The 26,903-nt window shown below is 32.5% G+C and overlaps 4 protein-coding genes across 6 annotated transcripts; 1 reads left to right on the forward strand and 3 right to left on the reverse strand.

Annotated features, from left to right (window-relative positions):
• Nucleotides 1-364: 364 nt before the first annotated feature.
• Nucleotides 365-5,476, reverse strand: ACD1 (Pheophorbide a oxygenase family protein with Rieske 2Fe-2S domain-containing protein). The gene is made up of 7 exons (XM_068631187.2): nt 4,468-5,476; nt 3,827-4,062; nt 3,535-3,661; nt 2,868-3,004; nt 2,097-2,256; nt 958-1,233; nt 365-730 (listed from the first exon to the last, which is right to left on the reverse strand). Exons 1-7 carry the CDS (start codon nt 4,918-4,920, stop codon nt 476-478), a joined length of 1,644 nt encoding a protein of 547 aa, XP_068487288.2. The 5' UTR covers nt 4,921-5,476; the 3' UTR covers nt 365-475.
• A 1,846-nt stretch (nt 5,477-7,322) lies between these two features.
• On the reverse strand, nt 7,323-8,563 carry LOC137829081 (uncharacterized). 2 transcript variants are annotated; one of them, XM_068635876.2, is made up of 3 exons: nt 8,396-8,563; nt 8,171-8,287; nt 7,323-7,822 (listed from the first exon to the last, which is right to left on the reverse strand). In XM_068635876.2, the coding sequence occupies exons 2-3, from the start codon at nt 8,251-8,253 to the stop codon at nt 7,699-7,701; spliced, it is 207 nt and encodes a 68-aa protein (XP_068491977.1). In that variant the 5' UTR covers nt 8,254-8,287; nt 8,396-8,563; the 3' UTR covers nt 7,323-7,698. The 2 variants fall into 2 exon arrangements, with proteins under 2 accessions (XP_068491977.1, XP_068491980.1); XM_068635879.1 differs by having other exon boundaries at nt 8,384-8,528.
• Nucleotides 8,564-9,615: 1,052 nt separating this feature from the next.
• LOC137824306 (cyclin-dependent kinases regulatory subunit 1) lies at nt 9,616-11,159 on the reverse strand. 2 transcript variants are annotated; one of them, XM_068629883.1, is made up of 4 exons: nt 10,882-11,159; nt 10,679-10,770; nt 10,533-10,593; nt 9,616-10,009 (listed from the first exon to the last, which is right to left on the reverse strand). In XM_068629883.1, the coding sequence occupies exons 2-4, from the start codon at nt 10,729-10,731 to the stop codon at nt 9,857-9,859; spliced, it is 267 nt and encodes an 88-aa protein (XP_068485984.1). In that variant the 5' UTR covers nt 10,732-10,770; nt 10,882-11,159; the 3' UTR covers nt 9,616-9,856. The 2 variants fall into 2 exon arrangements, with proteins under 2 accessions (XP_068485984.1, XP_068485993.1); XM_068629892.2 differs by having other exon boundaries at nt 10,679-10,773; nt 10,882-10,976.
• Nucleotides 11,160-12,641: 1,482 nt separating this feature from the next.
• Nucleotides 12,642-13,511, forward strand: LOC137833450 (uncharacterized). The gene has a single exon (XM_068641801.2). The coding sequence runs from the start codon at nt 12,642-12,644 to the stop codon at nt 13,509-13,511; it is 870 nt and encodes a 289-aa protein (XP_068497902.2).
• The last annotated feature ends 13,392 nt before the right edge of the window (nt 13,512-26,903 follow it).

The raw sequence follows: 26,903 nt of genomic DNA on the forward strand, positions 1-26,903 counted from the left end.
TTTTTCTCATAATCATGTTATAGATATAGAGTATCCATCAATTTTATGTTATTAAGATCTGTCATACATTATTATTTAATATTTAATAAAAGAAAAAACCAGGAAAATTGTTTTTTCATATTTATCTTTATCCTCTCCAAAACTCAATAAATATTGTGTTCTTTATTATACTTAATTGAGACTGTTTATGTTAAAGTTCTCACGTCACTTAGAGATAAATAAGTCTCATAATACACAATACATATGTAGATATAAGTACAGAATACATTATAAGTCAAAGTCAAGATTATAAGTCGAGAGATTTTGTGTTAGACTTAAAGTATAGTGTATACAAAACTTTAAAACCATGGTTATGTGCATTGAATTTAGTGATAAAACCAAGGCTATGTAGATTTGAGCTCTTTTCATCAAAATAGTATGCATACATGTAATTTTTCTTCAACTCTATTTACAATTAACAAGTGGAAATCAGTGTTTATTCTATTTCGGCATGCACGTAATCGACAAATTCAAAATTCTTTTGGAGTTGGTTTAGTGCAAAAGCTAAGGCTGCGCTCACAACTGCAAATCCAGCCAAAAGAACACGCAACCGAACATCTGCTGGAATCCCTGATGTTGCACAAAACACAACTGTTGAACCAATTAGGACTTTCTGCCATATTTGGAATCCCTCATAAGCTCCTTTACATGATGAACACTTGAGAGTATGCTGTTCAAATCTATCCAACATCTACATAACCAAAAATAAAATGTTTCATTTAGTTTGTGTGGTTAGTAGAGAAATGATAACAACACACTCTATAATCAAGTCAAAATAAATGCAGGTCTTATTCCTGGTTTTGTAGGTGAAGTGAATTTTCTAGGATAAATTTGAGAGTTAAAATGAGTGCAATAAAGAGTCTGTTCTTAACATTTCTCATTGTTCAAACTGAAAATCTTGGATCATGTTGATTGTACCTCACGTTTCGATAAAACAGTTGATGGCAATGGCTGGTCGCTGCTGTTGCCAAACCATTCTGGTTGGCCATTGCCATGTCGTCTCAACCAGTTTCGAAACGCCAAGACAAAGCGATCTGCTTGTGTTGGTGTGAAGGTGATGCTGGTGTACTGTTTGTTAATGTCAGCTCCTTCCTTGGTTTGTGAAAGGAAGATTTTCTCTTGGCCTTGAAGGACTATCATGTCGCCATCATATACCTTGTTCGAAGTCCAATGCTCATACCATCTGGGAACTACCTGAGACAAGTGTAAAGCCAAAACTGAGATCCCAAGTTACATTAAGCATTCATGAAATTGAATGCAGAAAATATGATTACTCAGAAGAGAACTATAGAGATACAGAAACAATATGGTAGGATAAGATTATTGTGTTCAGAAATATTCCAATCAATACTTCGCTCACCAATGACATGATATAAAACAATATATACTATTGGTTTTGTAAATGATATTAGCTAATGTATTACTCAAAGTCCCAATGATTTTCAATTCTACAGATTTCATGAAATTGTTTAAATAAACCACGTCTCGCATAACTTGTTAAGTCTCAATCCCTCATTATCACTAACATTTTCCATGTCAACATAGAAGTAAAATTTTCATCTTCTACTGCTCATGAAAGAATAAAATTATTCAAAAAATTATTTTATTCACTTGCTCCACTAACAGGGAAGACATTCAAATTCTAACACCTTTACAACAACTTCAAAAGTAAGAAAAACTAAGCCACTTTCCACATTATTGAGATGAATCTCAGTTGTCATAATAAACCAACATTTTATGTCAACTTGTAACAAAGCATGTAATTATATTGTAGGTCCTAAGAGGAAAGCATAGGGTGCTTTTTCAGACACTTTTGAAACCTTTTGCCGAACAAATAAATGTTTAATAGTGTTCTTAGTTCAGGTATTCTTCCAAATAGACAAATTCTTTCACCTTTCCACAAGGATTTAGACTACAAAATTAGCTACACCATAAACATACGGACAGAACAAGTTCTCTAGATAAATCAGTGAAAGAACATTGAAATTAAGCAAACTGGAGCCTGTATTTTTAATCAAACAGAAGAATAATGACAGCATAGACCATAGAAATCTTACTTGCCACCAGGAAGGCCCTGGTACTGAGAACTGGAAGAAGTTTCGAGCACTGCAAACTATGGAGCGAGTCTTACCAGGAGCCATGGGAACATTGAAGGAACATATCCATACAACCCATTTCTGGTCACCAACTACAGGGAGTTTGGTATCAATCTCAATTCTGCAATAACAATGCCAAGTATATTGAGCTTTAGTAGCAACAATTGAAGAAGAGAACAACAGCACTTAGGACGAAGTAATAGTTATCTGAAATGCATCTTTAATATACATATAAACATTTAATAAGGATGCAGTAAGGCATATATACCTCCAACATCATTCACTCACATATCAAATACCTACTTAAATTGGCTATCCTTTCCAAGAACCTCACATACTACATACTACAATGTGTGTTAAGGTTTAATTAGAAAGTTATACATTTTCCATATTACTTCCCAGTTGTCCTTTAGAGGGTGAAAAAGGAAAGAAATTCAGAAAGGAAAAAAAAGATAAGATATATGGAAACCCTCCAAATTGATTGTCTGATACTGAATTATCTACTTATTGAGGAAGCTTTGATGGATAAAACTTCATATTTCATTAGTATTCGAGACAAGAAGCGTAGGACTGATTGTGTGATACTCAAAAGCTATCCAAATTATGGCCTTAAATTAAAATTGAGAACAAATCTTTTGGCCCTAAACACTCATAGAATCCATATAATTCCTTCATTGTTAAAACTGGAACTAAATAATGCACACGAGAACAATGCAAAAGTCATTGGCTTACTTGTTTATATAATAACAAGGTGCAACAAATTTGGCACTGATCTTAGGGTTCCCTTCATTCGCTCCAGAGAAGCCCCATGAACCACGAGAATCCATCTTGAATGGCAGAGGCTTGGCTCTGTCTCTCCTTCCTGTGACCTGTAAGTGTGGACCATATTTATGTTAGTGATTGGGATAATCTCGAGTACCTATCAATACCAAACAATTTCCACTTTTGCAACTGCTTATCTAACAAGAAGACTCTAAATTAAAAATCCATAGTAAGAAGCAATATGGTAAATAAAAAAAACTTAATTACAGGGCCACAAATAGTTAAAGCACATCTACAAGCTTCAATTAATCCTACATTTGGAACATCAGGTAAAGTTTAAATTCCTATACAGTAACTTGGACAGTGAGAATATCGTGATATCCTGTTCAATTGAAACATCGCTCATCATGAAGAAGGTTTCTCAAAGTTTTTAAAGTATGCTAATCATATGACGGTTTCAGTGAGTGAAGATGTATAATAAAAGAAACCAACCCAAATTTTCTTCCTGCTAACATTTTTTGAGTATATTTAACAAACTCCACTTACACCAGGATCAAATAAAATATCTTCAATATGCACACCAAATTAAAATAAAATGCCTGCACTTAAAAGTCAAGTTGAAGGGTGTCATTTGTACCTTGTGATGAGCAAAATCAATGTGAGAAGGATCAGAGACATTCTCCATTAGAGTATCATAACCATAGAACAGATCACGCTGAATGTTGACCGTGGCAAACTCCTGTTTTTCATAGTCATCAGGCAACCTAAACAAACAAATTTAGCATATAGTTCAATAAAACATTCCATAATAAAACATTCCATAATGAACATAGAATATAAACACAAGACACCATTGATTATAAGGGACCCAATTACGATTAGTTTAATGTTACTACTCAGACAAGACCATACAGAATTAAATAAATTACATTGGAGGCTTGGAGGCACTTGCTTTCTCCCAACCATTTTCATCAGGCCAAACAAAGAGTAAGCCCTGAGACACTAGAGTAGGGAACCTAGTGGCACACGCTTTAGGAGATCGAATAGCACGTGCTTCTGGGCCTTCAGATGCAGCCTGAGGAATCTTAACACAAGATCCACAACCATCAAAAGACCACCCATGATAAGAACACTGCAACTTTCCATCTTCATCAATCCTTCCTTCCTACGAAAACCAAACACCCAATTTTTTATCACAAAAACTAAAAGGAAACTAATAAAGCCAAAAAAAGTACATATAATAAGTCACTCTCACTCCATAAGTTACTTTTTTTTCCTGGTTGATTTATATTCAAAATTAAATTCTAAGATGTATCAGATATCCTACTTCCTTTGGTTTGTTAGGTCATCCATTACCGAGTCATTATTAAACCACTTGATTTGCAAATTTGACACCTTTGAAATATTCAGCTCTCGGTATCAGAAAGATAGATTTTACATTTGAGTAGTGAATTACCCAAATTATCATATATAAAATAGATTAATTTGAGCTTAAACCCTCAAAGAAAAATAATATATATATATATATAGATAGATAGATAAATAGAGAGAGAGAGAGAGAGATACTCACAGATAAAGGGGCAAGACGATGGGGGCATTTGTCATCAAAAGCCACCCATTGGGATATGGCCTTGTCGTACCAGAGCACGATTTCACGACCCAGAAGCTGAAACGGTGTGGGCAAGAGAGGGTTCAGATCCTCAATTAACGAAACAGGGTACCAGTGATCCCTCCAGGAGAACTTAGAGGAAGAGCTCTCCTCGTTAAACTCTTCCTCGGTCTCCCCCCTTTCGGTTTCAGGGAACGATTGATCGGTTTCAACCGTTGAGGGTGGCGCGGCAACGCGTGCAGGAGTAAGCAGAAGGCTTGTTCCGCTTCTGGGTCGAGTTTGTTTCGTGAAAAATTGCGTACCCTTGTTCGAGAAGAAGGGAAAGGAATTCACTTTGTTGGTGATGGGTTTGCTTATTGGGGAGAAAAACGTGAGTGTGGTTGATAACGCAGAGATGGAGTGTGAGAGTGCCATCAATGATTTTGTAGTTGTTTTTTCTCAGACGTTAAGGTTCGAGGAATTGTATACAAAGGTTCATGCTAGATGTGTTAATAAGCGAATCGAAGGCAAAGGTTTTTGAGTCGTACAAGCTTCAAATGTTTTTTTCTTCTGGTCTTTGGTTTCAGACAAAACACTGTTCAGATGTGTCATTCTCTCAAACCTTTTATTTTCTTAGTTTAACTAGTTAACAGATTAGTGGGTGGTAAATGTAAAATTTAGGAAACAAAATACAACTTGGAAAAGTATTGGTGTCCATGTTTGTCTCTGATTAGTATTTTGAGATATTTTATTGTTTTATTTTTCATCGAAAGAAAAGAAGTGAAACCATTCGGTGGAATGATGCATGTCCACAAGTTTGAAGATATCTACCACGTGGAGTGAGTATTTGTTCGTAGTAGAGAGTAGAAGAGAAAAGAAGAGAAAAGAAGACACTGAAAACAGTGAGATCTGTAAGCCATGGAAGACTGTGTGAACTGGTTTCGGTTTATGCCTTGCTTGCCAAACAAGAAACAAATTGAGTAAATAAAAGTAAAAGTATTTGATTCAATCATCTTGATTTTTTTAATCCACAGTTTAATAATGTTTATTAATTTTGGTCTTATTAGATATTAAATATATAATGAGATAATAAAATAAATATATAATGAGATAATAAAATAAATATATAAAAATATTAAATATCTCATTTATAAGTTATTGTCATAGATAGTTTTGAATTGCACATGATTCCGAAGGTTTTAATTCTTGTAAAAAATTGCCACTTTCAAAATTTAATATTGTCTACTGATCTTTTCTAGTAATCACTACTAATTATAGTTAATATAACATTCAAAATATAATTTTATTTTGATTAAGATAATAAAAATAATTAGATTTTTATTAAGTTTTATATATAAGAAATAAACACGAACGAATTCCAGTGCATCAACTGAATTCCCTTTCATTATTAAAATCTTTTATTACATAGGCATTCCTGCAATCTATAAAGCAAATAATATTTATTCTACAGCTCATGATATTAAGATTTTAATTAAATTTGTTTTATTTTTAATTTAAATATTAATATATATATATATATATATATATATAAATATATTATCATTAAAATAGTTTTTAAGTGGGTGTATTCATACGCTATCTAAAATGAACGAAGCGCGGCATAAAACACTACCAAAAATAATAACCTATCAGTAAGTGCTTCTGAAATAAGTATAGAATGCATCTAGGTTGTCTATCAGAACAACTGATTCAATTTGAGGAGTTCTTTTAGGAATTTTTTGAAGATGAAAACAAAAAGAATGTAAAGAACATGTCGGTTGAAGATTATTTAGGGAAACAACAGCTTTTATATAAATTTCTCAAGAAATTTTAAAACAATAATTATTTTTTAAAGTAAACTGATCCAAATATGCAGTAACAATTTTTAGATATAAAAAGAAATACAAAGCAAAAGAAGGGACCAATTCCACTCTCTTTTTATGCTTTGTTGTTCTGTTTGCTTTTTAGGAGTCCAATTTCGTTGAGTTGCTTTGGCTCCTTTCAATTTGACTTTCACAACAATGTTTGTCTTTGGTTGTTGTGACGTTCAAAGATATACGCACACTAGATTCTCTATGGAAGTGGTTTTACACCGTTAGAGAATTTGAGCAGTTTTGTGGTCTAGGTAGGGTTACACTGCGACCCTTTTCATAAATGGGCAAAATCTAGAGCTAATGAATCAATTTTAATAATTAAGCAATCATGGAAACAAAATAAAAATGTGAGTATCAACACTCTAAGATCTTTCCATAAAAATAAAAAAGCAATTTAAACATTTTCTATTTGTTTTCTTGACAGCTTTTAAGAAGAAAAAAAACAAACATTACCCAAAAACTAAACTGAAACAAACTTGCCATAAACATGAAACTGGAGCCAGTAGCCTGGATACAGTTTTAATGTACACACACCAAAGCACGAGCTTATTAAGCCAATCTTCAATCAAAACAAGGTGCAAAACTGTAAGCAGCAGCAGCTACTAGTTTGTTTGCATTCACACCGGAGGGAGGCTAACATGACATTCAATAGGCATTTGCATCATAGATACCATATGTTCAGAAAACAATTGCAAACAGTACTTTAAACACAAAACCTGAGTTTTGCAAGAAACAACAACTAAAACGTTAAGGATAGGCATCAGTTATGCAAAACCAAATCTGCATACTCAAATCCAACCACAAACTAAGCTTAGCTAAAGGCGCAAATTGCTAAATAGCTTAATGTTTTTGCAATTGTATGGTCACAAGATAAAGAATAAAACATACTAGTGATGATACTAGATTGCATATTTTTATAGTCCTATGAAAAGGGGAGACCAGGAAAGACATTAGAACAAGTGATTAAGAGGAAACTCGTTTGGTCTTTAACTGAACTAAATGGTATCTCGTAATCCATATAACCAACCTAACCTAGCGAGACACAACTATTATTGTTATTGTGGTCACAAAGGCATGCAATACACTATATGCCTTTTTGGAAATAGAAGAAACAGATACTAGTGACATGATAAATAACATAATTCATCTTTTTTTATCAAAATCACTAATACATACAGATTGAGTGAACTCTTCCAGAAAAGAAATTCCATTCCCAAACTTTCTCAGTTCCAAGATTGTGCTTCAGAATCACAATCCACCAAACTGTGGTCAGAAAAAATCTCTCAAGCAATGAGCATATATATATGAATATGAGCTTGATCATCTAACTCAACTTGTTTCATTTCTTCTGGGAACCAACATCAGGACCAACATCACGCGAGCCTGTGTTGATGTAAGGCCCTCGAAAAGTTGCTTGTGGTGAAAGTGGCTTTGTGGGATCAATAACAGGCTTCTTTGATGAACTGAGTAATAACAACAACTTTCACACAATTCAATAAAAAAACTATCATACATAGCACATGTTTAGATGAACTTGTCCAGAAATGAAATTGACTTGTCTTAAATTAAAATTAGTTTATGCACAAGTTACAAATAAAAAATTATAATGTAAGAGATTACAAATTACCTCCCCTTATGAATAATTTGATTTTAACTTCTGTGCGGTAAATTTATTGACTTTTTTCAATAACTATATTTAAAAAAATACTTGTTAAAAGTGTAAAATGAAGGTATATGAAAAATAAAAATGACACATTATTAAGTAATGAGGATGTAATTTGAAAGGAAAACAATGAATTGTGTAAACTTACGCCATGTAGAAGGGAAATGACATGCCTGCTGCAGCGAAAGCAACTAAACCCCCAGCAACCATTAGATTGCGGGCGCGGGCCATCGATCAATCTGATAGCAAATTGCTATAGCAAACCCTAAAAAGAATTTAGAAGGATGAAATCACATATCACATAGTAGAAACATTTGATCCAAAATAGAATATGCAAGGATTAATCAGATGAATGAACTACCTCGGACCTCACCTGAATCTTTTTCTTTTTCCACAAATTTGTTGCAATGCTACGACCCAATCGAAACTTTCGAACCCTAATTCCCGGCAGATATTTTTTTTCTGGGTCAGAGTCCCAAATTCCAGTGAAAGTTTTGGTGAAGAATGAAGATGAGCGAATTCCTTCTCTCTTTTTTCTGGTAAACAGTTCAAAGGAGTGTGGGCCTCTTGAAGCCCAAAAGGAAACAAAGATTGCTATTCGCACTCCCAATTTTGCTCTTTCTACCTTCTACTTTTATAAAAGAAAAATGTTTATCGGTACTAAACTTGTTTTCGTAGGACTACATAATTTTCGTCAATTTTTAATTAAATGTTAGTAAAATTAAGGATCTAAAGAGTGAATTAACCTAAAATAATAGACTCGTTTTCTTAAAGTATGCAATAATACTTCAAGAGTTCAATTTTTAGTTTGAAACGAAAATCAGAGAATTTTTTCTTTTTGCAGGAAATAACATTTAATCTTCAAGAGTTCAATTTTTAGTTTGAAACGAAAATCAGAGAATTTTTTCTTTTTGCAGGAAATAACATTTAATCTTATGAGTACCCTCTATTCATTATTCCACCTTGCGTTTCATTCATTTTGTGAATTCAATCATAAGATAAATATTGATTATTTAAAAGTTACAACGATAATTATTGCCAAATATAACCATGAAATATGTAAATCTTTCAAGAAAAACCAAAATTACAACAAAGTGACACCGAAATTTTATTTTGGTTTCCTAAAAATAATTTTAACCATATGAACATTTGTTAATAATTTTTATTTTGAAAGATAGGCCTTGTTTTAAACATTAAATAGAACCTGCAAGGAATGACCTCGTAAGTTCACAACGGCACACACACATGGAATTGATCAAGGATTTAAACTAATAACTAAAGTCAATCTTTGCTCCAGTCCCAAACATTCAACATTAACAACTTTAAGGAGTTTACTGCTAAGCTGAACAAGGTTATTGCAGATGAACCCTACCCACCAATGGTCTTCTGTAAACTACTACTATATCATCCAAATTCATTGTGGCTTCATGGAGCGGTGAAAGAACAAAAAGTACTTCAACAAATGCATAATCTGGTTCGAAAATCATAAAATTATTTACAAGTCTCTTAAGAAAAAATTAAGAACATCACTGTTAAAAGACGTGGTAGTGATCACTAGAAGAAAAACAGAAATTGAATTATGGAACCATGGCAGAATGTAACTGATAATGACTATTATATAATCCAAAGCACAAGAGTACACGAGAGGTACACCAACACAAATCCAGGAGACATCATGTCCACAAACATTGAAATAAAAATTGAAACCATGTTAAGATTCTCCATAAAAAGAGAATTCCATCAGTTAGGTCTTTAGATAATAACACCCATATTCCAAAGATAAAAACCTATATAACAACATTGTATCCCACTTTCAAATTTGCAGAGAAAGTGTTCATTTGACAAGCATGCTTTGTTGGGCCTGGTTTTCCTGCTGCTGCTGATAATTCAAAGGCCTCCTGAAGAGCATTATGTGTGGCTCAGGGCGATGAATAGCGTAGTGAACCCAACCACGACTCTGCTGAACCCCAATTGCTCGCCACTCATTCTGTAATAACATAAAACCAAAAAACTTAGACAACCTATAATAAAAACAAAACAGAAATAGCACGTCCACTCAAAAAAGTTGCATAAGACAACCATAAATACATGAACACAAAACAAATGCCTTACATCAACCATCCCATCCGAACAAACTTGCAAAATTATCTTCTTGTATTATTAACTCATGAAGATAAAAAAATAAATAAACAGCAAAATCAATGGAACTCAACCTTCAATAGTTAACAACATTTGAAAGAAACTGAAGCGCATCGATTCCTCTCGATTGAACAATATTTATTAGTTATCAACCAACACCCACACAGTAAAAAAAATTCAATTATTCAGGCCTTTTCGTGAAAGATTACAGGAAAGGAGATAAACGGGTATAACTGTGGTGAGAATTTTCTTTACTTTTCAACAATATGTTCTACATAAACTGACTCGAGTTCAAAAAAAAAATCACAAATGACAATCAAACACACGAATCAAAATTGAAAGAAGAAAATGAAAAAATAAAATCAACTTACCTCAGAAAGAAGCCGATTCTTGGGAAGCAGCTTGGCAACTTCAGGAGGCAGAACCACATGTCTGAACAACAAATTAATATGAATTTAAAAATAATTGAAATCAAATTAATCAAAGGAAAGTAAAGAACATGGATTCAAGCGAATACCTGTATTCATAAGTATCATCGAAGTACTTCTCAGAATACTGGATCTGACCCATCCTCGAAAATTAGGGTTTGTAACTTTGCAGAAATTGAATCTGCTACAACACAACACAAAAATTCTCAATTACAATAAAAAAAATCAAATAATCGGAAATTGAACATTTACAGAAGAGAAAACGGAGTAAAGAGAAAGAAATTTTCTTCACCTGAGAAGTGAAGATTGAGAGTGAGAGAAAGAAGAAGAAAGAACTAACTATGAATATATTGTTCAATGAATACGAAGGATGGGATTGTAAATTCATTTTTATACTCATATTTTATAGAGATGTATTTTTATTCATTTATTTATTTATTTTAGTAACACTTTAAAATATAACGGCTAATAAGTAAAGTAATAATAACGGCTTTATTTTTAACATTTCAAATTCTACATTTTCCCGCTCCTCAATAGAATTTTCTAGATACACCCAATGAACATAACCCCAATTCTGATATTTTCCTAACCCTTATCAATGGAAATCCCATTAAAAGGAATACTTTTATAATTAATAAATTTATTTATTTAAAATTTGATTGGATTGTTAAGTAAAAAACTAGTTTTTAAGACTAAGTATATTAAGAAATACATAAAAAATAAAAAATAAAATTCATTCCAGAATTACTTATTTTAATAAATAATTTTATTTTATTTCATTAAATAATAAATAATAAATAAATTTAAAAATAAAATAAATATATTCAACAATATAACAATAATAACATTTCTATTAATATTACATTCCGTATATATTTTTAATTTTTTTCTTATTATTTTGTGTTACTTATTATATTTAAGAAAATAAAAAAATGTTATACAGAGTTTTGTATTGTATTCTGTTTTTCTCTCTTTTTCATTAACTATTTTAAATGTCTACTTAAATAATGAGAATTTATCAATTATATCAAGATATTAATGAATAAAAAAATAAAATACACTAAAACATTATACATCTTTCTTTTTCTTTGGAAGAATATTTATATCCATTATTATTTTAAAAATTAATTTTAATGTATTATTCTTTCAAAAATTGCGCTCAGTAAATAAAAATCTTATAAATATTACTTTATTATTAGTGTACTGGTAGGCTAAAATCGAGAGGTTCGGGCCGAGAACTACATATTGAACAACCAAGAGGTGTTAAGCTAAAACCGAGAGGTTTAGACCGAAAGCGAAAAAGACATACACAAAAGAATAAAACAAAATATAAATATTATTATAAAAATAAAAGCCCAATTAAGATAAAACTTACATGAGGGGTGTGAAAATAATAAAAAGGTGTAGAAAGAAAGCCCAAAAGTAAAGGGGAAAGCCCATTAAAGAAACCCTATAAATAGGAGTTCAGAGTAAGAAAAAGGTAAGAGTGATTTTATCTGATGAACATTAAACTATTTCTGACTTTGGCATCGGAGCGACTTGCAGGTACCCCCCCTGCCGTGAGGAGAAGCCGAGAGCACTTGCTGTGAGGAGAAGCCGAGAGCCCTTGTCGTGAGGAGAAGCCGAGAGCACTTGCTGTGAGGAGAAGCCGAGAGCCCTTGCCGTGAGGAGAAGCCGAGAACATCTGTCGTGAAGAGAAACCGAGTGTCCAGCCCAAGATTGAAGGATTTGCATAAAGAATTAATCTTGTTAATCCATTTCGAGTGTTCTTGGTCCCTGTTGTAAGAACATTTTGAAAGAAGAGAAGATAGAAGAGTTGAAAAAAGAGATGATAGGAGGGAGGGAAGGCCAGAACGAAGAGGTGATAGGTTTTATCAAAACACCCAGTCGGTTAGGCGAAGTAGGGAACGAAGTCTGGGAAGGCCGGTCAGAGGATTTATAAATACAATTTCAGGTGGTTTCTCTGGCAAAGAATCTTCATCGGGAAGAAAACAACATTGGAGAAGTATCAGAACCATTAATCACATTTTTAAAAAAAGAACTTTGCCACCGATGCTTTTCACAGATGAAGACTTTCAAGAAATCGATCCCGATCATGATGATAATATGGTGATAACAATAGAAATAGCCAAGTATGCTGTCATGAAAACCTTGGTTGATCAGAGGAGCTCAGTTGATATTTTGTTTTGGGATACTTTCAAAAGGTTGCACTTGAGAGAAGAAGATATTGTACCTTTCCGAGAACAAATTATTGGCTTCTCGGGTGAAAGAGTTAGCACTAAAGGATATGTTGATTTAATGACAACATTCGGCAGAGGCAGTAAAACTAAAAAGATCAAAATCAGGTACTTGGTGGTGGACGCTTCCACATCATACAATGTGTTGCTAGGGCGATCTTCTTTGAATAAGTTGGGAGCAATAGTTTCAACACCGCATTTAGCCATGAAATTCCCAACAGAGAAGGGGGAGATAGCCACGATATATGTCAATCAAAAAGATGCTCGGGAATGTTACGCAACAGGCTTAAAGATGAATTTGAAAACAAATAGAGATACTGAAAGAATGGTGGCGATGGCAGATTTGGACCCCAGGTTAAATGATGAGAGGTTAGAACCAAAAGAAGAGACAACAGCTGTAGTATTGGGACGGGACGAGAAGCAATGCACTTACATAAGTGGAAGTTTGCCCGAAGAATTGTTAAACAAACTTATCACATTGTTACGCAACAACAAAGACTTGTTTGCTTGGAAACCATCTGATATACCTGGAATCGATCCAGAGGTAATTTGTCACAAATTGTCGGTATGTCGAGAAGCGAAACCGATATCTCAAAAACGAAGAGAGTTGGGTGAAGAAAGACGAAAAGCAGCAATTGAAGAAACCGAGAAGTTAATGCAAGCTGATTTCATTAAGGAAGCTTAGTACGCAACATGGTTATCCAATGTGGTGCTAGTCAAAAAACCGAATGGAAAATGGAGAATGTGTACCGATTATACAGACTTGAATAAAGCTTGTCTGAAAGATACATATTCATTACCCAACATAGACCGATTGGTAGATGGGGCGTCTGGACAAGAAATGATGAGCTTTCTCGATGCTTATTCAGGGTATAACCAAATACAAATGTATGAGCCGGATGTTCCAAAAACAGCTTTTACCACAGATACTACCAATTATTGTTATAAAGTCATGCCTTTCGGCTTGAAGAATGCTGGAGCAACATATCAAAGACTCATGGATAAAGTGTTCAAAAATCAAATTGGGAAAAACATGGAAGTATATGTGGATGATATGGTTGTGAAATCGGAGGAGGTAGAGAAACATTTGGGAGACCTTTAGGAGGTGTTTGCACGCATAAGAGAATACAATATTCGTCTTAATCCGGAAAATTGTGTTTTTGGTGTGAAAGGTGGAAAATTTTTGGGCTTCATGTTGACCAACAGAGGTATCGAGGCAAATCCTGATAAATGTGAGGCAAATGGGAAGTCCAAAGAATTTGAAGGAGGTACAAAGACTGGTGGGGAAGCTGAACTCATTGTCAAGATTTCTACCAATATTAGCCGAGAGAACCAAGCCGATAGTTAACTTGTTGAAAAAATCCGAAACCTTTGAGTGGAATGACCGATGTGAGCAAGCCTTTACTCAGATCAAAAGCATAATAGCCGAACCACCAATCTTAGTTAAACCTGTGTCAACCCAACCTATCATAGTTTACCTAGCAACTTCAAATGAGGCCATAGGAGCAGCTTTAATACAAGAAAACCCAGAGCAGAAATCGATATATTTTGTAAGTAGATCCCTTCAAAACGCCGAAACCAGATATCCCAAGGTTGAAAAAGTCGCCTTAACATTAGTGTATGCTGCAAGACGCCTTCGGCCATATTTTCAGAATCATCAGATAATTGTGAGAACAGATTATCCAATATCTAAAATTTTGAGAAAACCAGAACTTGCAGGTCAAATGGTGACGTGGTCGATGGAGCTTTCAAAATACGGAATCAAGTATGAACCAAGAGGACCGATCAAAGCCCAATCACTTGCAGATTTCATTATCCAGATGCCGACAGCAACACAACCGGAGCAATGGACATTATATGTAGACGGTGCGTCAAGCAAAAGAGGAAGCGGAGCAGGGATTGTGCTTGAAGGACCAGATAGCTTCCAAGTAGAAATGGCGTTGAGGTTTGAGTTCAGAACATCCAACAACCAAGCCGAATATGAAGCTCTTGTTGCAGGGTTACTACTAGCCAGAGACATGGGAGTCAAGAATGTCATTTGCAAAAGTGACTCTCAACTTTCGGTGGGACAGGTGCAAGGGGAATATCAGGTAAAAGATCCATTATTAATGAAATATTACCATAAAGTGTTAAATATTATGCAATGCTTTAATAAGGCTGAAATGAAATATATTCCGAGAGAATTAAACATGAAGGCAGATTCATTATCCAAATTAGCAAGCCAACAGAGACAAGGGCAACATAATTCAGTCATACAGCAAACCCTTAGTCAACCGACAGTGAGTTTAGAAGAATGCTTCAATATTGCAACCTCAAAAGATGAATGGATAAAAACGTACATAGAAGTAATAAAGAGCCAAGAACAAGGAGTTGAACCAGATGCAAAAACGGCAAAGAAAGTAGCTAGTTTTGTGTTAATCGGTGATGAACTTTACAAAAGAGGATATTCTATGCCTTTGTTAAAATGTCTGTCAAGAGAACAAGCCGAATATGTAATTAAAGAACTTCATGAAGGAATTTGTGGACTACACTGTGGAGCTCGAACAATGGCAACAAAGGTCTGTAGAGCTGGTTACTATTGGCCGACAATCAGAGAAGATTGTGAACTTTATGTTAAAGCATGTAAAAAATGTCAAGAGTTTGGAAGTTTAAACCACATACCGGCACAAGAGTTGCAAGGAATTGTTTCCCCTTGGCCATTTGCAAAATGGGGAATTGATATACTTGACCCGTTCCCACTTGGACGAGGACAAACCAAGTTCATGATAGTAGCTGTGGACTACTTCACAAAATGGATAGAAGCAGAAGCGTTAACTAAGATAACAGCTCAACAGGTTCAAACGTTTGTATGGAAATATATAATATGCCGATTTGGAATCCCACACACCATTATAACTGACAATGGCCGACAATTCATTGACAAAAAACTTATGGAATTTTATGCAGATTTGGGAATCAAGTCAACAAATACTTCAGTTGAACATCCGCAAACAAATGGACAAGCTGAAGCTGCGAACAAAGTTATTCTCGGACAGTTAAAGAATAGGTTAGGAAGCGCTAAAGGTTTATGGGCAGAGAAGTTACCAGAGATATTATGGGCATATAGGTGTACACCTCAAACGTCAACTGGAGAAACACCATTCAACCTCACGTATGGAACAGATGCAATGTTACCAGTAGAAGTTATTGAACCAACATTACGAAGGCAAATGGAAGATTGGAATGCCAACAACGAATGCTTAAGGACTGACCTTGATCTTATTGAAGAACTCAGAGAACGAGCAAAAATAAAGGAAGTAGCAGTGAAGAGAAGAGCAACGAAGAGGTTTAATGCAAAAGTAAAACTAAGAGATTTTAAGGAAGGGGATTTTGTTTGGAGAATGCGAACTAATGCTCGAAAAGATCCACGACATGGAAAGTTAGCTTCCAATTGGGAAGGTCCTTTCAGGGTACTAGAAAATTTACAAAATGGGGCATATAGATTAGAAACTCTGGAAGAAAAAGTAATACCAAGAACATGGAATGCGAGTCATTTAAAGTTCTATTTTAGTTAAAATATATGTAAATAGAAGACTTTCGTATACATACTTATCATCTAATCAAGAAGCATTACCAAGTAACAAAGTTCATCTTGTTAGCTTTCATACTTAATCTTCCACAACGCATAAACATTCTTATTCGGTCTTGGATGATTTCACTCTAAGTGAAAACCCACCCGAAAAGGCACATGTTTACAAAGCTTTCGGTCTTGGATGATTTCACTCTAAGTGAAAACCCACCCAAAAGAGCACGTATTTACAAAGCTTTTGGTCTTGGATGATTTCACTCTAAGTGAAAACCCACCCGAAAAAGCACATTTACAAAGTTTTCGGTCTTGGATGATTTCACTCTAAGTGAAAACCCACCCAAAAAATCACATATTTACAAAGTTTTCGGTCTTGGATGACTTCACTCTAAGTGAAAACCCACCCGAAAAGGCACATATTTACACAGCTTTCGATCCTGGATGATTTCACTCTAAAGTGAAAACCCACCCGAAAACATCTCATTCTATGCCGAAAACACAAATAGCGAATAATTGCCACATTAAATAAAGCATGCTATGTCATACTTCACAGCAGGGGAAAACGCATAAAAAACCTGAAAAGGTGAAATTAATTGCATAAGGTTGTCTAAATTTCATCCATCATTATCATACTTTACATAAACTTTATCTTATATGCTCGCCCAAAAACGCTTTCTCACGTCTTCTAAAAAGTTCCTTTTTAGTAGTTACAAAATGCACGCAGAATCCACTATTTTGGAACACTTTCGCATATAAAACCGAAAGATACTTGTGTCTTAACGTCGTAAATACCGAAAGATACTCAGTGCTTAAACCGAAAAGTAATCATTAAAAATACTGAAGTTAAGAAGTATAAGTTAAAAGCATTTAAAACATTTCAAACATTTTCAATTACCAGACCGAAAAATTAAGCATCTAATGGTAAAAGCCGAAAGGTCTATCACGACACTTAATCATACAACCGAGAGGTCACAACCCCATCAAATAATAATCGATGAAGTAACAAATAAAAAGTATCCAACACAGCATAAGACAACTGATAAAAAGAAACTATTAAACTTTATACGTATTGAGGTTCCAAAAAAGAGATTACATTCAACATTCCACAAAACTCCATACATGGATCAGCATTCCCAAGATACCCATACATAGATCAGCATACCAAAACAATTTCACTTTCGGCAAAGCAAACTTGTGCCCACCTAATCCTCAATATTAATATCTTCAACGTCATTGTCCGGAATCTCATTAACAGGAACTAATTCACCCTTATAAAAATCCTTCTTAACATCAAAGTTGCCTTCATCAATAGGAATCTTATAAAAATATTTAGCTTGTTGAAGGGCCTTCTCAAAACCAAGGTTGTATTGTTCAAAGATAAAGCTTTCGGCTTCAAAAACGTTAGTCTTCAGCTGATTTATCTCTTCATCCATAAGTTTGATCGTGTTCTTGTCAGCTTCATTTGCAGAGGATAATGTCGATACCTTCTCGCTCAAAAGTTGGTTTTCTTTAAGTAGTTGAGCATTCTCTTTACCAAATCTTGAGTTTTCACTCTTCAATTCAGCAATTTCCTTCCCAAGGCCTTCCTTTACAGCTTCTTCTTCATTTTTCTGTTTCTTCATCTCTTCTAATTGCCAAGACAAAGAGCTCATTTTTTCCTTATACTCGGTAAGATTAGTCTTCAATTTTTCAAACTCAGATAGAGACACAAAGTTTCCATTTTTCTCTTTCATCATCTTTCCAATCAGCAGACCTCTACTTGACAATTCAATAATAGAATCCGCCAACGAAGCATCATCCATATTTTTTAACATGTTGTAAGATGGTTCATTAAAAGAAGTTTGAACAAACTTCGCATATTTTGTTGAAGCACTAAAAATTGTTTCAGAAAGAGGTTTAGATGAAACATTTTCAACATGGCGATGACGCCGAGACGACGAATTTGATCTCTTGCTGTTTCTGTCTCGTTTCTTTGACTTCTTCGAGGGACCGGCAGCATCAACATTACGTGTAACTTCACCCACTTCAACATGTGCAACCGGTTCCACGACTTCTACTTCCACCACAGGATTCACCACATTCTCACGTCGCGGAGTTACATCGCCCACCTTGTTCAGCAGTTTTGAAAAGTAAGATCGAGCTTTCGAATTCGTGCTTGCCATCAGAGCTGAAAATCCATAAAAAACTTAGCAAAGTTAAAAAACTCATCCTATAAAGCAGGAAAATGTGGAACAACCACGTACCAATAAGATCTTCTCGAGGACTTGATGAAGTGTACAATTGTAGCAAGGCGCGAGTGGGAACCTGGTACGAGAGGCGACTAAAAACTTCAATAACATGACGATCGGCCGCACCCATTGAGTGAAACGATATTGAGTTAAACTTCACGGGATCCCTCGTCCAATACAAAGGAAACTTTGGAGAATCTCCATCAAAAAAATACTCTCTTCCTACTGGTTCTATTAAAATTTTGAAAAAACCTCCCTTAAAATCCTTATATGATGATGTAAAAGGTTTAAGGAAACAAACATTGGATTTGCTGATAAGGGATAACCACCCTGGTCGTTTCCCAGGCCGAGAGCTATAATAGTACAAGAAAGAAGCAGGACTGGGTGAAAGCGATAATAATTTACACAAAATGTTAAATGCTTGCATTGCAACCCAACCATTGGGATGAAGCTGAGTAGGAGCAACATTAAGGAAGTTAAGAACGCCTATTTGAAAGTTGTTCAAAGGCAATCGAATATGAAGATCTCTAAAAAAGCAAGCATAAAAATAAAAAAAATTCATAGCTATCACCCTCTCGGCCATGACAAACAAACATTATCGACATCCCCAACACGCCGAAAAGAAATAATATCATTTTCAATATCAGAATAATAAATTTGAAAATGGGAAAGAAAAATACGAAGTTCGATAGCAGAACGATACTTCGAAAAAAACTCTCGGACTTTAGGATTAACCCATTGATAACCTGGACGAAGATTTTTCCGAGGCAATACAATTCCGAATTCTTGAGGAGCATCAATAGTCGGAGGTCCATTTGAATCGTTCATACAAGAAGGAGTAACAGATGAAGACTTCGAGTCTGGATGATCTTCTCCTCGAACCACTCGCCCAGTTGATTCACCACCCGCGCTCGAAAAATCATCAGAAGCAGAAAAACTCGAAAGAGACATATTACCTTTGCAAGAATTGATTGAAGATTGAAAATGAACTCCCTTTTTCAATAGCAACGAAACACACATTCATAAGGTTTGAATGAAGAACCTATTTATAACCCAAATATACACCCTAGAATTCGAAACGTTGCACCATTATGAAACCGTTCAAAAATATATAATCTAACGGCTAAAACAGCAAATTCACGTCAAATCATTTAAATTCAGCAAACTAAAGCACGAAAACCAAGGCATTTAACATCAAATCAAATCAAATGTGAAAATTATTATATTATATTAAGACACAAATATTTTTGTTTAAACTTAAAGTATTTCTGTCTCGGGGGGCCAGTGTACTAGTAGGCTAAAACCGAGAGGTTTAGACCGAAAGTGAAAAAGACATACATAAAAGAATAAAACAAAATATAAATATTATTATAAAAATAAAAGCCCAATTAAGATAAAACTTACATGAGGGGTGTGAAAATAATAAAAAGGTGTAGAAAGAAAGCCCAAAAGTAAAGGGGAAAGCCCATTAAAGAAACCCTATAAATAGGAGTTCAGAGTAAGAAAAAGGTAAGAGTGATTTTATCTGATGAACATTAAACTATTTCTGACTTTGGCATTGGAGCGACTTGCAGGTACCCCCCCTGCCGTGAGGAGAAGCCGAGAGCACTTGCTGTGAGGAGAAGCCGAGAGCCCTTGCCGTGAGGAGAAGCCGAGAGCACTTGCTATGAGGAGAAGCCGAGAGCCCTTGCCGTGAGGAGAAGCCGAGAGTACTTGCTGTGAGGAGAAGCCGAGAGCCCTTGCCGTGAGAAGAAGCCGAGAACATCTGTCGTGAAGAGAAACCGAGTGTCCAGCCCAAGATTGAAGGATTTGCATAAAGAATTGATCTTGTTAATCCATTTCGAGTGTTCTTGGTCCCTGTTGTAAGAACAATTAGAAATGCTGATATTACATCTTTTACGTTATTATAAACCCTAAATAAACTTTAAAACATAAAAATAATATTATATATTTGATAAGAGTTAAATTTAAAATGCTATTACATAAACAAAATCATATTTTTAAATAAATAAGATATTTACAACAAAAATGCTTACTTAGATAATTTTTTTAAACTTTTTCTACAAATTATGTGTCATTTCATAATTTAATGATTTTAACAAAATCATATAAATTATATTTTTAAATGAATTATATAATTTAATATGGAAAACAAAGATACTTAATGTCTAAATAATTTTTCTCAACTATCTTCAAGAGAAGTTAGATTTTAAATATATAGTTAACTTAACATTGCCATGAAAGTAATATGATTTTTATATTATTAAAGAGACTTGAATTATGAAAAAAAATACAAAATATGAAGCATGAATATGATGTTTATGATACAAGTTATAAACTATTAATCAATGAATCATACTATCTATACAAAGTACTATTGTATTTTCTATATATTAATTATTTGTAAAAAGACACTATTTTTATCTATAATTATTCATAATGTTATTCTTATTTTAATAACATTTTGATAAAAAATATTCTAAGGGATGATTATTGTTTCATTGTGATCACTTTTTTATAGAGTAATTAAAATATGAACAGAAAAGCACAATTTCTACTAATTATTTTAAAAATAATATAAATAAAAAATATATAATTAGACATAAAGTAATAATTCTAAAGGCTAGTTAGGTTGAAAAAAAAAATCATTGGACATAAACAAATTGGAGTGAAATCTGGTAAACTATAATAAAATTTGATTTAAACATAGAAGAATAAAAAAGTACTTCACATACAAATTTAAAAAAAAAAATTGTATAACTATTTACTCAAATATATTATTATTTATGTAAACATAATTAGTTATGAGTGTTACACTATTAGTGTTACTCAGAAATTAAAAATATTATTTTATTAGTTAAGGAACTAAACTTAACTGTTTTTAATTTGAAGAGGAATTATTTTTAATTTAATATTTTTAATTTCATGAGTTAAAAATACTTAAAATAAATTTATTATCCATATATTCCTTCTCAAAAATAACAATAACTATACATTTGTTGTTTACTTGCTTCTATATTTATTATATTTTTTTATTTTTTTCACATATCATAAATATTATTGCTTCTTCATTTATATCCATCATATCACTCTTTAATTCCTCCTAACTTGGAGTACTATTAATATCATTGTTTATTTTCGTCAAAACTATGAAATTTTTAATTTCTAGTTAAAAAAAACAAAATTTTTTGCATTAATTGTGAGATGAATTAGTAGAGACCTTAACCAAATTTTGGATTTTTTTATCATAAAGAACCATAAATTTAAGATTGTGTCGTAGTGACAAATGTAATTTTTTTTAAAACCTGGGTGAACTTCATACGACTTCATAAAGTGTTTTAAATTTGTACCATTTGTCACATATGCATAATTACAATATGAATAAACAAAGCCCTAAAATTTGAACTTATTTGATTAAAAATGTTCTAATATTACAATGATGTGTGTACATCATAGAAGTGATGATGAGATCAACTAACATCATATTAATATATCGACAAATTACTTAAAAGAAAAAAGAAAAAAATTCACCTATGTGAGAAGTTTAGGATTTAGGGTTTGAGAATTCATCACAATACAAAAGATTTCATCCATCTTTAGATATATTATAGCGATCATCATTATTATTAGTAGAAAATTTGGGACCTTGATAGAAAGATAGTCTACTCATGGTGAAGTGATAGTTCCATAGATTTAACTATGTACACATAATTACAAAAAAATCAAAAAAAAAATCAGGGAAATAAAAGTATTGGTCCATTTGCAAAAACACCATATATAATTCTTATTTGTCATATTCATGAAAATCATGAAAAGTAAAGAAAAAGTGAGGATGAGATGAAAAAACAGAAGTAGCAACAACAAAAAAACTTATTACGCTAGAATAAAATAATAGTAAGATTTAAGAAACATAAATTAAATATTTTAACATATAACTATTAATAAATAACTATGGTGGATTTTTAACAACAGACAATACACGTAAACAAAAACTTAGTTTTTGTCGCGGTGCCCAATCACCATGTGATTCAAATTGAGAATGATTGACCTAATCATCCATTGTTTTATGTACACAAAATGTGTCAAATGTATCATTATCATTGAAGTCAATAATTGAGACAACATATGTACAACAACCCAAGAAACATACTTACTCCCTACTTATTTTTTCTTTCTCTTTTCAAAAGATGTGCTATGTTTCATTCCATGATTGAATGACTTTGGAAGCACAACTATTTTTTAGAACCTATAAACCTTTAATTAATTAATATTGTATCAACATGGCTAAAGTTAAGTAGAAAAGATATGGTCAATGTAAAAAATTATCACGGAACAATTAATGTATGATATATACTCAATCTTGTATAATATGCATATGTAATTTGTTATGCATGCAAACATGTATGCATTTGAGAAAACAATTTGTTAATTCTCAAGATCAAATGACAGACTAAATTTTAAATATAATTAAAAGGAACATTTTCATAATTAGTAAATTTATTTAAATTTAAAATACTTAGTTTTTAAAAAAACTATTTGTTTAAAATTTGATTGGATTGCTAAATCAGAAAAAAAAACTAGTTTTTAACACTAAGCATATTAACAAATACATAAAAAAAATTAAAAAAAATTCACTCCAGAATTACTTATTTTAATAAATAATTTATTCCATTAAATAATAAAATAAAGGTTTTCAACAATATAATAATATAACAATAATAGCATTTCTATTAATGATAATTTATCACATAACAAATATTGTATGATATATACTCAATACAAATCTTGTATCATGTGCATATGTAATTTGTTACACATGTAAACATCTCTGCATGTTGAAAAATATTTTTTTTATTCCAGCAAAATCAAAATGAGAAGTCAAATTATAAATATAAATTTAATTGAACCTCATGATGGAGATAATATGTTTTTTTATTTGTTAGAACAAAGAAAATGAAGCATGACATAAATACAAAGTATGTGAACTATTATCGATACAAATTATCAATTGTTCATAGCTCTATCTTATTAGAGCTCGTTACAAAACTAAGTGTGTTCATTAATGAATTATGCTATAAATATAAAGCATTTTTATTCACAATATACTAATGATTGATATTAATGTGAATGCATACTAACACCCAAAGTTATCTTAAATATTAAGATGTCTTTAGATACCTAAATTGAACTGCAACTACTACAGAGGTATTATTGGTGTCAGTTGCTAAAGTGAGACTAGCTTGACAATCCTTTAATAGCTCCATACATGAATTACAAATAATTTTGATACCACATTGACACCTTCAAGAGTAAGTAAATAATGCAATTGAATATTATTTGTTAAGATTTGGAATAAGTAAACAATCACACAAAATGGGTAAAAAAAATTCAAACCTCTACAATTCACACAAAATTTAGATGTCCTCATTGTGAAACCTCCCAAAACCTTTTGTACAACTTCCTCTAAAGTGTCTAATGGAATATTCAAAAATGTATTCATGACATCACGAATACTACTTCCATTCTCAAGGAAAATATACTCTGGAGGACGCTTGTTTGTACTACCAGCATGCAACTCAAAAACTGTGGGTGACAACCTACTTCCATCAACAAAACAAAAGTTAATTCGTGACATTTAACAAAATATTGACTACCATAGTTTTATATTTACTTGTAATATAGTTTCATGTGTCCATCATTTTCAAAAAATTCAACAACAGCAATTGCAATTTAAAATCTAGCTTACAACTAAAGCATAAATACATATTTATTCACTTACCTCAACCTTCTTACAAACTTCACAATAACACAAAATTCCAACGCCAGAAACAACTCCCAAAAGCCTTATAGATTTCACCTAAAAAACCACGTATTTTTGGCATGAATGTATACATTAAAAAACTAAAAACATATATAAAAAATTGAACATATTTCAGAAGTAGTCCTTCTAGAATCCCAGAAGATAAAAGATCTTTTAACTTGGAAGGAAACTTTTTTCCCATAAAACCTTTAGAAGATGTCCTCAACCATTATTTCTTTCTTTATCAACACCATTACTCTTAACATTGCTATCACCATTTTTTAACTTTTTCAATGTTGATTGTATAGCCTTTATTGAAGTTTCCAACTGGCAATCCAAAATTGGAACAATCTCATTATTGTCACCTTTCTCCTTCATTCTGCACTTGGCTTTTAGTTTCATCACTCTCTTGCTCCTTTTCACAAACAAACATTTTGTTTTGTCACACACTTCACTTTTAAGTTTCTTTGCATCCACCAAATCACTCTTTACTTCTTTCTCATTGAAAGTAGCACCAATATTTTCAGTGGTTTTGGTAAATCAGATTTTTTGTATCACCTGTGTGAGGAATTAGTAAAGACCTGGACGAAATTTTTGGTCTTTTTCGATCGAATTCGACCTAGAGAATCACATATTTGTGATTGTGTCTTCATAGCAAAGTTAAATTCCCTCTTTAAACCTGTGCGAACTGATTCCACAAAGTGTTTTAAATTTGTATCATTCGCCATTCAGGCGTGGATAAAAAATCAACCCAACAAAGGCCTGAGATTTGAAGTGATGTGATTAAAAGTAATTGTAAATGCTATAAGATTCCAAGGATGTGTACATGCATGCAGTAGAAAAAAGCACAAGAATAAAAATTAGGATTTCAAGAGGAATTAGGAGAATTGGGAATTAAGTTTTGTGAAAGTACAAGGAATAAAAAAGAGAGAGAATGGAGGAGACAAAGAAATGTTGTTTGCCTCGAAGAATACAAAGAAATAAAGAGTATTTGATTTATCTAAAACTTAAGAGTAACCTTACCACCATAAAATCTTGTATTTTTATTCTCCTTTCTCTTTGTCCTGTCTTCGTTTGTTTTCTCGTCTTCTCTCTTGTATTTTATACAAATTATTTTCTATTTTTTTTATACATTATTTTAAAATTTAATTTATATGATTTATCTATTAAAAAAATATTTAATAAGAATTTATCAATTCTGATATAGTATCAATAAATAGAAATATAAAAATATAATTTATAATTATATATTTACTCAGATATATTATTATTTATGTAAACATAATTAGTTATGAGTGTTACACTATTAGAGTTACTCAGAAATTAAAAATATTATTTTATTAATTAAGGAACTAAAATTAACTGTTTTTAATTTGAAGAGGAATTATTTTTTAATTTAAATTTTTTTAATTCGATGAGTTTAAAATACTTAAAATAAATTTATTGTCCATATATTCCTTCTCTCACAATAACAATAACTATATATGTTGTTTACTTGGTTCTATATTTATTATATTTTTTTTATTTTTTTTCACAGATCATAAATATTATTGTTTTTTTATTTATATCCATGTATCACTCTTTACTTCCTCCTCACTTGGAGTACTATTAATATCATTTTTTATTTTCGTCAAAACTATGATATTTTTAATTTCTAGTTCAAAAAAATAATTTTTTTTAAATTATTTGTGAGATGAATTAGTAGAGAACTTTACAAAATTTTGAGTTTTTTTAGATCTTAAAGAACTACAAATCTAAGAGACAAATGTAATTTTTTTTAAAACCTGTGTGAATTTCATACGACTTGATAAAGTGTTTTAAATTTTGTACCATTTGTCACATATGCATGATTACAATATCAATCAACAAAGTCCTAAAATTTGAACTTATTTGATTAAAAATGTTATAATATTACAATTGTTGGAAAAAACGGGTAATTTTCCCACTAAAACAAAACTCTAACAGAGCTACCCGACAAATAATATTGAATAAATAAAGCGGAATAATAAAAGAGATAAAGAGGAAAGAACACACCCGAAAATTGTTAACGGAGTTCGGCCTGTTTAGCCTAATCTCCGAGCACAGCAAAAACAGCTCACTTTTATTACTATGAGAGAAGATATTACAAATTGGGATATATAACAGTGAAGGAGAAGAGTTTAATTTATAACCCTCAAACCTCCTTCCCAAACAATGAACCCACCGATGTGGGACTTGGGATTAAGCCAAAATCAACAAATCTCCACCTTGGCTTAATTTCAAGTCCCACCTAAAACAAATCTTCTCACAACATAACAAAAAACAAACTTTACAGTGCTTCAAATTTGCGCCTCCGGGCGCCAACTTCAAATGTGCAAAATATTAACCAAGTCTAAACAATATTCAAACTTGGCCCTTGTAAACCACCTTGCCTTGTAGCAAACATCTTCTTTATTAGAAAATTCTTCTTTCTTTGCAAATACCCATTTGCACCCAATTGCCTTC

This window comes from Phaseolus vulgaris, chromosome 11 (genome assembly GCF_051622355.1).
Source record: "Phaseolus vulgaris cultivar YP4 chromosome 11, ASM5162235v1, whole genome shotgun sequence".
NCBI classification, from domain to species: Eukaryota; Viridiplantae; Streptophyta; class Magnoliopsida; order Fabales; family Fabaceae; genus Phaseolus; species Phaseolus vulgaris.

Excerpts from the sequence above, each read along its gene's own strand:
- ACD1 (XM_068631187.2), bottom strand. The coding sequence starts at position 4,920 with ATGGCACTCTCACACTCCATCTCTGCGTTATCAACCACACTCACGTTT. Across the intron at positions 4,063-4,467 it reads ATCGTCTTGCCCCTTTATCT|GAAGGAAGGATTGATGAAGA; the intron begins GTGAGTATCTCT and ends TGGTTTTCGTAG. Across the intron at positions 1,234-2,096 it reads CAGGGCCTTCCTGGTGGCAA|GTAGTTCCCAGATGGTATGA; the intron begins GTAAGATTTCTA and ends CACTTGTCTCAG.
- LOC137829081 (XM_068635876.2), bottom strand. The coding sequence starts at position 8,253 with ATGGCCCGCGCCCGCAATCTAATGGTTGCTGGGGGTTTAGTTGCTTTC. Across the intron at positions 7,823-8,170 it reads TCATTTCCCTTCTACATGGC|TTCATCAAAGAAGCCTGTTA; the intron begins GTAAGTTTACAC and ends GTTATTACTCAG.
- LOC137824306 (XM_068629883.1), bottom strand. The coding sequence starts at position 10,731 with ATGGGTCAGATCCAGTATTCTGAGAAGTACTTCGATGATACTTATGAA. Across the intron at positions 10,594-10,678 it reads GATGATACTTATGAATACAG|ACATGTGGTTCTGCCTCCTG; the intron begins GTATTCGCTTGA and ends TTTGTTGTTCAG. Across the intron at positions 10,010-10,532 it reads AGAATCGGCTTCTTTCTGAG|AATGAGTGGCGAGCAATTGG; the intron begins GTAAGTTGATTT and ends ATGTTATTACAG.
- LOC137833450 (XM_068641801.2), top strand. The coding sequence starts at position 12,642 with ATGCTTTTCACAGATGAAGACTTTCAAGAAATCGATCCCGATCATGAT.